The following is a 13321-nucleotide window of genomic DNA, read 5'->3' as shown; positions in this document are numbered from 1 at the left end:
AGGCCTGAAAGCGGCGCAGCCAGGCAGGGGAGGGGTTTCGGGGTGGGGGCGGCCAAGTAGCGCATCTGACATGCTGCTGGGGTCGTGACCGCTCGGGGACCGAGGCAGGACCTGGCCAGATCCAGCCTGGAGGCCTCGCCTTCTTCGGGCCTAATCTTCAGCGGCCGGGTAGGCCTTGCCAGAGGCTCCTTTTCGTGCGGCCACCCCGTATTCCTGCCCTGATTTTCTGTCCGAGAGATGGCCTCGCCTAGCCCCCCGCCAGAGCCAAAGGTAAGTCGCCCCTCAGGGTATCCCCGTTCTCTCGCCGTTCCGAGCTAGGCCACGCCACCGCCCCGCCCCCCCCCCCCCCCACCTCTCGGGTCGCGGTCTTGAGGGCCAGCGCGGTGCGGTGAAGTACCCCCTGGTACACTGGGGTGCCGTTCGCGATCAAACTGCCCACTGGCTCCGTTTTTCAAGAGCGACTTGATAGATCAGCTAAAGAAAATTGGTAATGCTCCAAACTAGCGTTTTCATTTACGAATGTTTCCAGGTGAGGTATCTTTTTTGATCCTCGCCTGTGTCTTCTACACCTGCCGAGATGCCTGGACCCAAAGTAGACGCTTAGAGAAATTTGAATTGAAACGGGTCTCAAGGCAGTGCTTGTAGAGAATCGAGCGGGGCAATGAGGTGCAGGAAACTTGGGAAGGCCTTGGGGCAGCTTACTAAGATTCAAATATTAGGGCATAATTAGTAAATCAGAAAGCCTTATCCTTAGGTTCCTCACTACAGAGGACAGAGATCCAGCTCAGTTATCCTCTAATTTGAGGTGCCTGTCTGAATTCTGTCGGTTCCCAGAATTGGGCCCCATTTGGAACTCTTAGTATCATGTTCCTCCAAGCCTACCCGGCCCTGACAAGTGACTGTTTCTGCTACTTTCGGTGGTAGAATTGTCCTTGAGACAAGAACTGACTACAGAAATCATACTGTTTCAGGGGTTGCTGACATTTGAGGATGTGGCTGTGTTTTTTACCCAGGAGGAGTGGGATTATCTGGATCCAGCTCAGAGAAGCCTGTATAAAGATGTCATGATGGAGAATTATGGAAACCTGGTCTCACTGGGTAAGAATCTGCTGTTTCTCTGATTAAAATATCTAAGAAACTATAAGAAATCAGAACACTTGAACTAGCACCGTACCAAACTGCTTTGTTCCAAAGTTCTGATTCAAACCTTTCAGCCATGGATTGTTTCCATGACTGTCATCCCTACCATTCTTGCAATGACCAAAATACAAGCTTTTCTGGCTTCCTGTCTTCGTAATCTCATTCCCATATTGCTCTGTACTTTCCCTCCTGGCTCATCCTCCCACTGCTTTCCTCCCACCCCTTTTCACTCTGCCTTCTGGAGCCCCTGTTCCTCTTCACATAATGTTCCCTACCCCTCCTGGCCTTAACTGAAACCTGGCACTTTCCCAAGGACACCACTTCTCTGGCAGGGGCTGCTTATTCTCCTACATCCTCTTCCTTCCTCTCATCCTTTGTCTCAAGGCTGAAAGGGAAAAATAATTGTTCTCCTAACTTTTCAGTGCTGTTCCCAAAGCATTCGTTTTCCACCTTCAAACACAGTTTCTCTCTTTTGAGGTCTCAGCTGTCTTGCCCTACCCTCTCAATTCCTTTTCACTATCATCTGTCAACTTTTTTGGTTCCTCACACATAGATTTTGTCACATTTCAGAATCTTCTCTTTGCTAACCCATACCATCGATCATGCTGTCATTACTTCAGCCTCACTGTATCTTGACCATATTGTCTTCAGGGACCCTGCTTTCCATTTTTATTCAGCACCTCACATCAATGATCATACCCTCAATTTTGTCATTACAGGCAAATCTTAAACCCCAATATCTTATACTTTGACCAATATCTTATTTTTGTTCAGGCAGTAGATGTTTATCGACTATAACTAAACAGGGGTTACCAAAACAGACATGATCTCTGCCCACGTGGAGCTTACTGTAAATTCTTACCTGTCTACTTTTCCTACCAAACCTATTTATTCTTTTTTTTTTTTTAAATATATTTATTTATTTATTTATTTATTTATTTTTGGCTGCGTTGGGTCTTCGTTGCTGTGGGTGGGCTTTCTCTAGTTGCGGCGAGCAGGGACTACTCTTTGTTGCGGTGCGCGGGCTTCTCATTGTGGTGGCTTCTCTTGTTGCAGAGCACGGGCTCTAGGCACGTGGGCTTCAGTCGTTGTGGCACACGGGTTCAGTAGTTGTGGCGCACGGGCTTAGTTGCTCCATGGCATGTGGGATCTTCCTGGATCAGGGATCGAACCCATGTGCCTTGCATTGGCAGGCAGAGTCTTAACCACTGCGCCACCAGGGAAGTCCAAACCTATTTATTCTTAATCTTTCCTGTTCCTTGACTTCGTTTTTCCCCCAGACTCTCGATCCCCTCCTGACTTCACCTCGTCTAATCCATGGACCTATATATAAAATGATCACCAGCATGCTCTCTTGCCACCTTGTCATTCATGTTCTACCCATTCTGCAAACTTCAAATCCTGTACTGATTATAAAATCTGCCTTTACTTTTCTCCTACCTAAGTTGCTAAACACAGCTAGAGAAATTTTTTATCCGAACGGATTGGTGCCCTGTATATATACATGGCTTTTCTTTCTTCTAGTCTCCACTGGGTTTTTACATTTCAGCTAATTTTTTATCATTGATTTGCTCATGCCCCTGTTCCTTTTAGTGACTATTCCAAAAACTTAGAGAGTTTTCCTTGGGTCCATCACTCAGTGGTGGACCTCACCTTCTGTTTCACAGAGAAGATAGTGGCCACTACACATGAACTCTCAAGTTTTCTGCCCCTCATTGCACAGTTAAGGTTGCCTGTCTTCTCACATTCTCCAAGAATTTATCAGTCTTTTTTTTTTTTTCTTATAGTTTCAGTCTCTATTCTTTCTCCCCTGGTACCTTTATTCTGATGATAGATATGTTCGTGGCTCTAGAACTCCCCTTTGAGCCACAGTCTCTCTTGCTGCTCCCTGTAACCTACTACTTGTTTGCTTCACAGCCAGATTTTTGTAAGAGTAGTTAAGGTGTGTTCTCTACTTCTTTACCTCCCATTATCTCTAATCCCCTTTTTGTGCCTCTACCACTTGCGTTCAGTTGTTTAACATTGGTCTATAATAACCCAATTATCAAATGCAGTAGACTCTTTTTGGACTGTATTTAATTCTTCTCTATAGATATTTGCAACTTTTTATTGCTTCCTTCTATTGCCTTGCATTCTCAGACTTCCTCTCAGACTATATACCTTCTTTGGCAGACCTTATTTACACTCAGGTCATCAGCTACTGCTATGTGATGGTAAGTCCCAAATCTTAATCTCTACTTAAGAGAGGCAGTATGGAGCCTAACTGTCCAAGTAAAAATCCTGATTCCACCACTTACTAGCCTTGTGACTATGGGTGAATTACTTAACCTTTCTGTGCCTGTTTCTTTTTTTTTTTTTTAATATAAAATGGAAATAATAATAGCACTTACCTCTTAGGATTATTGTGAGCATTAACTCAGTTAATATATGTAAAGCATTTAGGACACTGACCAGCATGTAGTAAATACATTATAAACGTCAATTGTTATCTTCATCATCATTGTCATTATCTTCTCTGTTGATCCAACTTCTTAGTCATCTCCTTTTGAAGACCACATAAATAACGCAGATAATCCACTAAGATCTCAAGGGCCTCCTCTTCAGAATTAAGTACTCCTTTCTCTGTGCTATCTTGTATACGCTTCCATTGTTGAATTTATTACAGTGTACTATAATCATTATGTTATTTCTCTAAACAGACTGATCTTCAAGAGGACAGTAACTGTATTTTTTTTTCATTTGATTTCTCCAGCACTTAGCACAGAGCCAGGCATGTATTATATGCTTCTTAAATATTTGGGTGACTGAGTGAATATAATTAAGACTCATTATCTTTTGACAAAATTATTGCATTAGCCTGTAAACTAGCCCTGTGCTTCCAGTCTCCCTTTATTCTAATATGTTCTGTTTACTGCCACCAAAGTGATTTTGTGTTACTTAACTGCTTATAACTTTTGGTGATTTCTGACAGCTTAAAGGATAAAAATCTTACATACTAGCACCTCCTTATATAGCCCCTGCCTAGCTTTCTAACCTCATCTGTTATTTCCAGGATACCACTTCAGTCTCCAGCCGTGTCAGGCTAGGTATTTTTTTCCATTTAGCTATGGTATCTCTGAGTCACTGACAGCTTTTTCCACCCATATGGTGTCCTGGTTGATAATACCAGGCAAATGCCCAGCCTTGCCTGTGCCTAGTACTGTAAAATGGCAGTGAGCCCATCTGTGATCTCCTACTTTTAGGCTCTCTTCTTTATTGTAGCTGAAATACAGCTTTTCATCAGTTATTATTTCTCCCCCCACAATCTTTTCGTCCTCCTCTGTAAACTCTATATCCATCCCCTTGATGAGTGCTCCCTTGATGAGAGATTACGATTACTAAACTATTCCACTATAGTGTTTTCCTCCACTTCATCCTGTTGCTCTACTTAACACAACTCATCTAGCTTTGTAATTTTGCCTCTTCAGTCATACCTATCCTTTCTATTTTTCTTTAAAAACTTTAAGAACTATATTGATGATACAGCTGACAGCTTGATCTCTTAGTTCTTGATCTTTCAGTTCTTTCAGCTAAAGTAGACTTCTTTGGTTTTAATGACTTATCGCCAGACAACTTGAGCCAGATTGGACCTTGACAGAATTGGGAATTGCTGTACCTATAAGACCTTAAATTCATCGTTTTCCTCCTTTAATTACAGTCTCTTTCCAATTATTTGTTCAACCACTCATTCATTTGATAAATAATTATAAAGCACTGTGCTAGGCCTAGGAATGCAAGTCCTTCCCCATTCTCTCATTCTTTTACCTAGAAAACTGAGAGGCAACTGTCTACTCTAGAAAAATTAGCTATGACCAGAGGATGGGAACATACAAGCACGGCAGATACCTCAGAAGGTGGTTATAGCTACCAAGCCGAGGTCTAATGGCTAGTCATTTCTAGGCTGCCATGTGTGGAAGCCTAGACTCACTTATTTTACCTGTCTTTCTGTTTGACCTATTTGTTTTCATGCCGGTGCCTGTCTGTTTTATTTACGTCAGCAATACATTATATTTCATGTCTGGTAAGATTAAGTCACTCATATTCTCTTTCAGGGTATACAGTTGACCTTTGAACAACACGGGTTTGAAATGCTTGAGTTCTCTTATACATTACTTTTTTTCACTAAATATGTAGTACAGTACTACACAGTCTGTGGTTGGTTGAATCTGCGGGTGCAGAACCATGGATATGGAGGGCCAACTGTAAAGTTATATGTGGATTTTCAACAGTGTGGAGGGTCAGTGCCCCTAACCCTCGTGTTGTTCAAGGGTCAACTGTACTTAACTAGTTTTCTGCATTCTTCTGGTTGAAATTTAGATTACTTGGAGTTTTTTAACTGGCTCGTGGGATTTTTGTTGGAATACAGTTAGGTTTGTTGGTTGGTTTGGGAAGAAATAAGATCCTTATAATGTTGAATCTCTTTGGCAATTTGGTTGACTCTATTTAATTGTCTATGTCCTTCAGAAAAATTGTATGGATTATTTTTATGAATCTTGCATTTCTTGTAGATACATTCCTAGGTTTTATGGTTTTTATTATCATGAAGAGCATATTTTATTTTTCTATAATATTTACTAACTGGTTATTCTTGGTAGTAAGAACCAGTATTTGTTTTATATGTTAGTCCTGTCATCACTATTATATTTCATTTAATTCTTTTAGGAATTTTGGGTAGGCATTCATATCATCTGCAAATAATGTAATTTTGTATTATTCCTTTGAGTAAAACCCTGGAACAATATCCACTGGGTAAACATTATGAAGAAACTTTACCTTCTCAAAAAGAACTTACAATCCAATGGAAAAGACAAACAGTTAAAACTACAGTGTAATAATACTATAATGCAGTCATGGACAAGGGCTGGTGATCAAAAACAGAGCGCTTAAATCGTCTGTTGGACTAAGTGAAGGCTTTATAGAGGAACTGTTGCTTTGCACTGAATCTTAAAGAGAAACCAAGAGTTTCCCAAGTAAACAATGTTGGTGGACATTTCATAATGAGATATGCAAAGAAATGGCATAAAAGACTAAAGCACAAGCAATTTGCCCACTTGAAGTGTGAGAGCATGGGTAGGAGGGTGAATTAAAGCTTAAGAGACCTCATGAAGTGCTGAGCATCATTGTGTAAAGAGATTTGATTTGATTTTAGAGATAATGGAGTGCTAGTGAATCTATAGGTGGTGACATGATTAGAATTCCATTTTATGAAAATCTCTCTGGATTCAGTGAAATAGATACAGCCTAAAGACAAGAGCCAAGGATTATTAGATGGCTTTTGCAATAATCCAAGGAAATTTAAGTGGCAGTATTCAGAGGGTGTGTATATAGAGCAAGATAAGGATGTAAACATGGGTAACAATAACCTTAAACAGTTGACAAAGGAAGAGAAATACATGAGGGAAATGTATTAGAAAAGGGCAAAGAAAAGAAGTAGGGAGGGAACTAGAATATAATAGCATAGAAACCAAAAACAGTGTCAAGAAACAGGAACAGTCCACAGTATCAGATGCTGCTGAGTAAAATATGGACTAAAAATGTCCATTGTATTTGTTACTTGAGAGTCATTGGTGATTTAATGAGAAGTTTCTCTAGATTCTGGAAACAGAAACCAGATTTTAGAGTAGGTTGTAGAATAGATTGAATGGAAAGAGGCTGGTCATTGAAAACATAGGAAATGGAGAGGTACAGTGTTAAGATTTTTTTCAAAGCTTGGGTTTCATCTAGAAAAGGATTTCAGGTTCAGGATAAAGTTGGATATATTTGTATGTTGGTAGGAAGGTGTCAATGGGGAATACAGATTGAAGAAAGAGGAAGAAATGGTAATAATTGAACGAGTGCCCAGAGGCAAGTGGGATCAAGAGAGAGTAGATGAATTAGCCTTGGATAAGAATGGGATATATCTTCATGTACCACTGAAGGTAATTTTATAGGTAGGAGGTAGAATGGTGAGGGAGTTCTCTCATCCTTTTTCATTGAGTGAAAGAAAACACAGTGTACTGAAAGTGAATTTGAGAGAGAGCACTGTAAGTAGACTTAAGCAGAAATAAAGTTTCTTAGGGGAATAAGAAGAAGTTTTTTTGGAATAAAATGACTGGTTTGAAGTAAGTGAAAAGAAAATTCAAAGATGACTCCACAGTTAGAAGACTAGAAAATTGAAAGAAAAGAGGAAGTCTAAAAAGGGAAATTGTTTAGGGCCAAATATAAATTTGGTGGTGATGCAATCTTCTCATGGAGTTATCCAACAGGCAGCAAGAGACAGAAAATCAGGGAAGAAGTCAGAGGCAGACTTAAGTGTCCTCTATGCCGCTCTGTTATATCATAGACCATTATGTTATCTTTCTTCCAACGCATGCAAGATTATCATTTCTCAGATGTCATGCAGACTCTCAGTTGGAAACAGATGGTTCCAACTTGTGTCTTATATCTTTAAAGGCATGAGAATTATGTATACTTGAAGAATGTAGTATTTGTGGTAGGTGAAGTCATAAGCTACCACAGACTGTTCTTTTTCTTAATTTCTTCCATTAGCTCTAACCATGTTCCTTTTGTTGTTTTTTTTTCTGTTTTTCTATATCAGAGTCCATGTCACTTCAACCCAGTTTTTTAAAAGCCATTTGTCTCTTGATGTAGGAGCTATTTTACTTAATATTTTCTTTACCATATTATATTCTTTCCCCATTTGTACTTGTCACCCATTCCATTGGGTAGGGGGCTTCTTGCCTTATCTCTAAATCCTAACTCATTATACAATGCCTGCAATGCTTTTGATCACAATAAATAAATTCTTATTAATGAATGAATTGTTGTTTCCCCTGGTTTTTGCCTTTTATCCTTCTCAGCATCATTTTATATGTTCTTTTATGTCAGTTATTTGGTTTATTCACATTCCCATAATGCTACCTCATCCTAAATTTTCCTGAACCTACTGTTTTCTTCCCATGTTATCCTTTCTTCCTTGATAGGCTAGTTTATCCTGCCACTACTTGTTTTACTTCTTTGTTTGCCCATCTTACCTTGAATAATTTGTTGTTGATTTATCAGCCCTTCCTCCTTTCTCCTACTGATGCATTTTGTGCCTCGTAAACACTCTTTTCATACCCTTTCTCCAAGAAAAACATTTCATTTTATCAGATAACTAATACTAAATAAATATTTATATAGCTTGTACTGTTTGCCAGGTAGTTCTAAATGCTTTATGTATATGAACTAATGTAATCATCACAAGGATGCTGTGATGTAGTAAACTACATTTTATGCATATAGTAGATCATTTATCTTAATTATCTTATTTTTCTGACAGTTTCTCCTTGCTGGCAAAGAGCTAGGCTGATGTGTCTATTTTCCATTTATTATTCCAGATGTTTTGAACAGAGATAAAGATGAGGAGCCAACTGTGAAACAAGAAATTGAGGAAATTGAGGAAGAAGTGGAACCACAGGGTGTAATAGTTACAAGAATCAAAAGTGAAATTGACCAGGATCCTATGGGTAGAGAAACCTTTGAACTTGTTGGTAGGTTAGATAAACAGAGAGGAATCTTCTTATGGGAAATACCAAGGGAATCTTTGACCCAGGAACAAAGAATGTTCAGAGGAAACACTAGCATTATCCGTAAGAGACCAAATTCAGAAGAGAAATGTCATAAATGTGAAGAATGTGGAAAGGGTTTTGTCCGCAAGGCTCATTTCATTCAACATCAAAGGGTCCATACGGGAGAAAAACCTTTTCAATGTAATGAATGCGGGAAAAGTTTCAGTCGCAGTTCATTCGTTATTGAACATCAGAGAATTCACACTGGGGAAAGGCCCTATGAGTGTAATTACTGTGGAAAAACCTTTAGTGTGAGCTCAACCCTTATTAGACATCAGAGAATCCACACTGGAGAGAGACCCTATCAGTGTAACCAATGTAAACAGAGCTTCAGCCAGAGAAGAAGCCTTGTTAAACATCAAAGGGTTCACACAGGTGAGAAACCCCATAAATGTAGTGACTGTGGGAAAGCCTTCAGTTGGAAGTCACACCTGATTGAACATCAGAGAACTCATACTGGTGAGAAACCCTATCACTGTACCAAATGTAAGAAAAGCTTTAGTCGAAATTCATTACTTGTTGAACATCAGAGAATTCACACTGGGGAAAGACCCCATAAATGTGGTGAATGTGGGAAAGCCTTTAGATTAAGTACATACCTTATACAACACCAAAAAATCCACACTGGTGAGAAGCCTTTTCTTTGTATTGAATGTGGAAAAAGCTTCAGTCGGAGCTCATTCCTTATTGAACATCAGAGGATCCACACAGGTGAAAGACCTTATCAGTGCAAAGAGTGTGGGAAAAGCTTCAGTCAACTTTGCAACCTTACTCGTCATCAGAGAATTCATACAGGGGACAAACCCCATAAATGTGAGGAATGTGGAAAAGCCTTTAGTAGAAGCTCAGGTCTTATTCAGCATCAGAGAATCCACACCAGAGAGAAGACTTATTCATACAATGAAACTAAGGAAAGTTTTGATCCAAATTGCAGTCTTATTATACAGCAGGAAGTCTACCCTAAGGAAAAATCTTATAAATGTGATGAATGTGGGAAAACTTTTAGTGTCAGTGCTCATCTTGTACAACATCAAAGAATCCACACTGGTGAAAAGCCCTACCTATGTACTGTATGTGGGAAAAGCTTCAGTCGGAGCTCATTTCTTATTGAACACCAGAGAATCCACACTGGTGAGAGACCCTATCTGTGCAGACAGTGTGGCAAAAGTTTTAGTCAACTCTGTAATCTTATTCGACATCAGGGTGTTCACACAGGTAATAAACCCCATAAATGTGATGAATGTGGGAAGGCCTTTAGCCGGAACTCAGGCCTTATTCAGCATCAGAGAATACACACAGGAGAAAAACCTTATAAGTGTGAGAAGTGTGACAAAAGTTTCAGTCAACAGCGCAGCCTTGTCAACCATCAGAAGATCCATGCAGAGGTGAAAATTCAAGAAACCCACGAATGTGATGCTTGTGGGGAAGCCTTCAATTGCCATATATCTCTTATTCAGCATCAAAAATTGCACACTACATGGATGCAGTGAACGTAGAGAAATACTTAAGCTTGGTTTGACTTGAGACCAGCTACCCAAGTGCAGTTTCAGTATGGCTCAACGTGAGTCAAGAGTTAGTGATAAAGCAGGTTCTCTTTGGCCTCAGGCAAATGGTTTCTAAAGATTCTGTGAATAATAGGCAGCTGCCCACAGGCAGTTGAAGACTTCCATTACTCTTTGTTTTGATGATCATAGAGAAAGACTCAGTAATTCAAGCATCTTTCTTTTACAAATCTTTCAGCAGAGAGGTTAAACCCAGGTTCAGAGCACTTAGTTATAATTAATAAAGGGAGAAGAACAAAGTTACATTGGCGTAAGGGAGTCGGAAGCAGCTGATGTTAGAAAACTAGCATAATTTCTCAGAGTCCTCTGGCACCATAATATATGGTGGTTCTTTCAGTTCCATGGTATGTTTGGCTATGCATGCCAAAGTCCAATACTTAAGCATATGCTTAAGTTTTCAAGGAAACAAAACCCCCATTTTTTAAAAAACTGGCATCCAAAGCTTTTGTCATTGTCTAATCCAGTTGTTTGGCATGTGGGTTAAAGGCAGTTCCAATGCCATGTGGTTCCCAGATCTGTGAAATGAGTGGACCATTAATTTTACATATAAAGTAAATGTACAGATTATGTGAGTAATTAACAAACCTAGCAAAGGTGTTACCAAGGAGCCTTTGGGAGTGCCTTTTCTTTTTTCCCAAGATGGGCCCAAAAAGGTGGAGGAAGACGCTGTTCTTTTTGTGCCCTCCAATCTGTGAAAGATATTTGTAGTCCTAGACAAATTAAATCTTATTCCTCCATTACCAGTAGCATGTGAAAGTGTAAATATTTTGATTACCAAGAGTTGGAAATAAAAAGACCTGGAGTCTATGCTAGGAAGCTGAGATATTTTGGTATTGCTTTGATTTTTATGGTAACTAGACTTTGCATGCAATTTTAAAATCCTTATTTCTGGTTCTAGGGCTTCCCTTAGTTAATGGTTATTATAAACCTATTAATTCATCTCTTCTAATCATTAAACCTGTTTTGTTTTTTGCTTTGTGTAAGAGTTATTTGTTACTCTAGTGTAAAAATGTATCCTATCAAATATATTACAGCATTTAAAAATCAGAATCAAGGATTTAAAGGAAGTTGCTCTCACTTGTTCTACCTCTGACTCGTTACCTTTTCTGGGATAGTTCAATTAAGGTTAAATCCAGGTTCTTTAGTTCCTGAGTATATAATTCCAAATCACCAGCAGTCGGTAATTCTAATTTCCTAACAGTTTAAGCAAAAGACCTCACTTTCTCCTATAACCTAGACATTCTAAACATCACCTCCAAACTTTCATCTTCCCATCTCTGAATACGTGCGTATGTGTGTGTGCATGCACACGTAAATGTGGATGTTATGGTATGTGTAGAAATACGCCTCTTTGTACACTTCCTTATTCAAATTAAGTACTCATAGTTACCATATAGTTAACTTTTCAAAACAGAGTTTGTAACTCAGTGAAAAGTACAAAAGGTAGCTGATAATGCACTTAATTTTTCAATAAAATTATCCTCCTGCCCTAAATCTCCCTGTTTTACTTGTTCTGCACCAGTGGTTCCCCAGCCCAGAGTCACAACTAAGAATGAGGTTCTTAGAAATCCAGAGATGGAATCCTGTGTTTTGAAAAACCTAACACAAAGTGTATGTTTTCACTGCATGCACACGAAAACATTTCTCTGCTTTTTGCTGAAATTGCATTGTATCATGTATGATTGTCTTGCTGAGCAGAAGTTCTGGCTGTTGGCCTCACTGTAATTTGGGGCCATGGTCATTTGAGATATTCCTAAAAGTACATAATTTTTAACATCCTTGAATGTGAATCTGGAGTGACAGCTCCAAACTCCAGTAACAGCGAAACAGTTCTTGCTTATGTATACAATTCATTGGCTGTAAAAAGCATAGCCAAAAAAGGTGATTTTTTTTTTTTAAAGCAAGTCCACTGCAGTATACACTATTTTACAAGAAAAAGATAGAAATGTGCGGAGGACTTTAGAGAGGGATATGAAGTGCCTAGAGCATGAGGGAAGGAGAAAGTTAAATCTTTCAAGAGGAAATAATGCCTAAGATGAGACTAAAAGACAAGTACCAGGAAAGATGAATACTGTCTGAAGACGAAGTTGTGAGAGGATCTGGTAGCTAGAGTGAACTGATTGCTTGGTGATGGGAATGTGGCAGGAGGTAAGGTGCCCATAAACAAGAGTTGTAGTGCTAAAGAGATAGGACTTGATTTCTCCTGAAATCCTGTGGTAATATTTTCCTTGTAGGTAAGTATGGTGTGTGTAAGAAAAGGACGCATTTTAATAATATAGCTCAGTGAATTTTCACAACTAAACCTCCATATAACTGGTACCCAGCTTAAATATTACTGGTACCCCAGATTCTTCCCTTGTGTACCTTTCCAAATACTACGCACACAACACACATCTTGTGGTGCCTCCATTTTAACTCAAGAGACAATGTGGAAGTGAATAGGAGGGAAAAAATTGGCTCTTGACCTTTTTAAGATCTGGGGATCTTATCCTCAGGAAGTTGCACAAAGTAAGCATTCAAGGGCCTGTGGTTTCCGTGTTAACTTCAAGAGTCTCTTAGAGTAGTACTATTGAGAGATTGTGGTGTCTTTAAGGCAGTGGGAATGAAAGAAGGAGATGAACTTGAGAAATACAGAGTAAGACTTGATTGCTAATTGGATGAGGAAGTTGAAGAAGAGTAAAGATTCAAGGTGGGTTTGGGTGGTTGGTATTCTTACTAAAAGGGTGGGGGAGGACAAAGTGCACCTGGTATGGAGTAAGGAATTAATTACTAAAGTTTTTGAACATGTAATATTTGGCTTCTCTGTGAGATAGACATGTCTGAAGATAATTGGAGATGGGGACATGGTGCACAGGGAAGATCTAGGTTAGAAACTGATTTAGGACTTCACCAGTGTTTAGACACAGAAATGAATTAAGTAAGATTTAAGGAAAGAATAAAGCAAGAAAAGAAATGCAGAGACGGAATCCTGAGGCCCACTCTTGTTTAGTG

General features: G+C 39.4%; 1 protein-coding gene across 3 annotated transcripts; it reads left to right on the top strand.

Annotated features, from left to right (window-relative positions):
• The first annotated feature begins 34 nt into the window (after positions 1-34).
• ZNF189 (zinc finger protein 189) lies at positions 35-11241 on the top strand. 3 transcript variants are annotated; one of them, XM_068553362.1, is made up of 3 exons: positions 35-270; positions 972-1098; positions 8538-11241. In XM_068553362.1, exons 1-3 carry the CDS (start codon positions 238-240, stop codon positions 10256-10258), a joined length of 1881 nt encoding a protein of 626 aa, XP_068409463.1. In that variant the 5' UTR covers positions 35-237; the 3' UTR covers positions 10259-11241. The 3 variants fall into 3 exon arrangements, with proteins under 3 accessions (XP_068409463.1, XP_068409466.1, XP_068409465.1); XM_068553365.1 differs by having other exon boundaries at positions 36-270; positions 1017-1098; XM_068553364.1 differs by having other exon boundaries at positions 36-270; positions 1014-1098.
• Positions 11242-13321: the final 2080 nt, after the last annotated feature.

The sequence above is a fragment of the Eschrichtius robustus genome, chromosome 10 (genome assembly GCF_028021215.1).
Source record: "Eschrichtius robustus isolate mEscRob2 chromosome 10, mEscRob2.pri, whole genome shotgun sequence".
NCBI lineage: Eukaryota > Metazoa > Chordata > Mammalia > Artiodactyla > Eschrichtiidae > Eschrichtius > Eschrichtius robustus.
This window is presented reverse-complemented; position numbering and strand designations above follow the sequence as displayed.

Bases quoted from the DNA above. Each gene is read 5' to 3' on its own strand.
- ZNF189 (XM_068553362.1), top strand. From the start codon at position 238: ATGGCCTCGCCTAGCCCCCCGCCAGAGCCAAAG. The intron at 271-971 runs GTAAGTCGCCCC...ATACTGTTTCAG, and splicing joins GCCCCCCGCCAGAGCCAAAG to GGGTTGCTGACATTTGAGGA. The intron at 1,099-8,537 runs GTAAGAATCTGC...TTATTATTCCAG, and splicing joins TGGAAACCTGGTCTCACTGG to ATGTTTTGAACAGAGATAAA.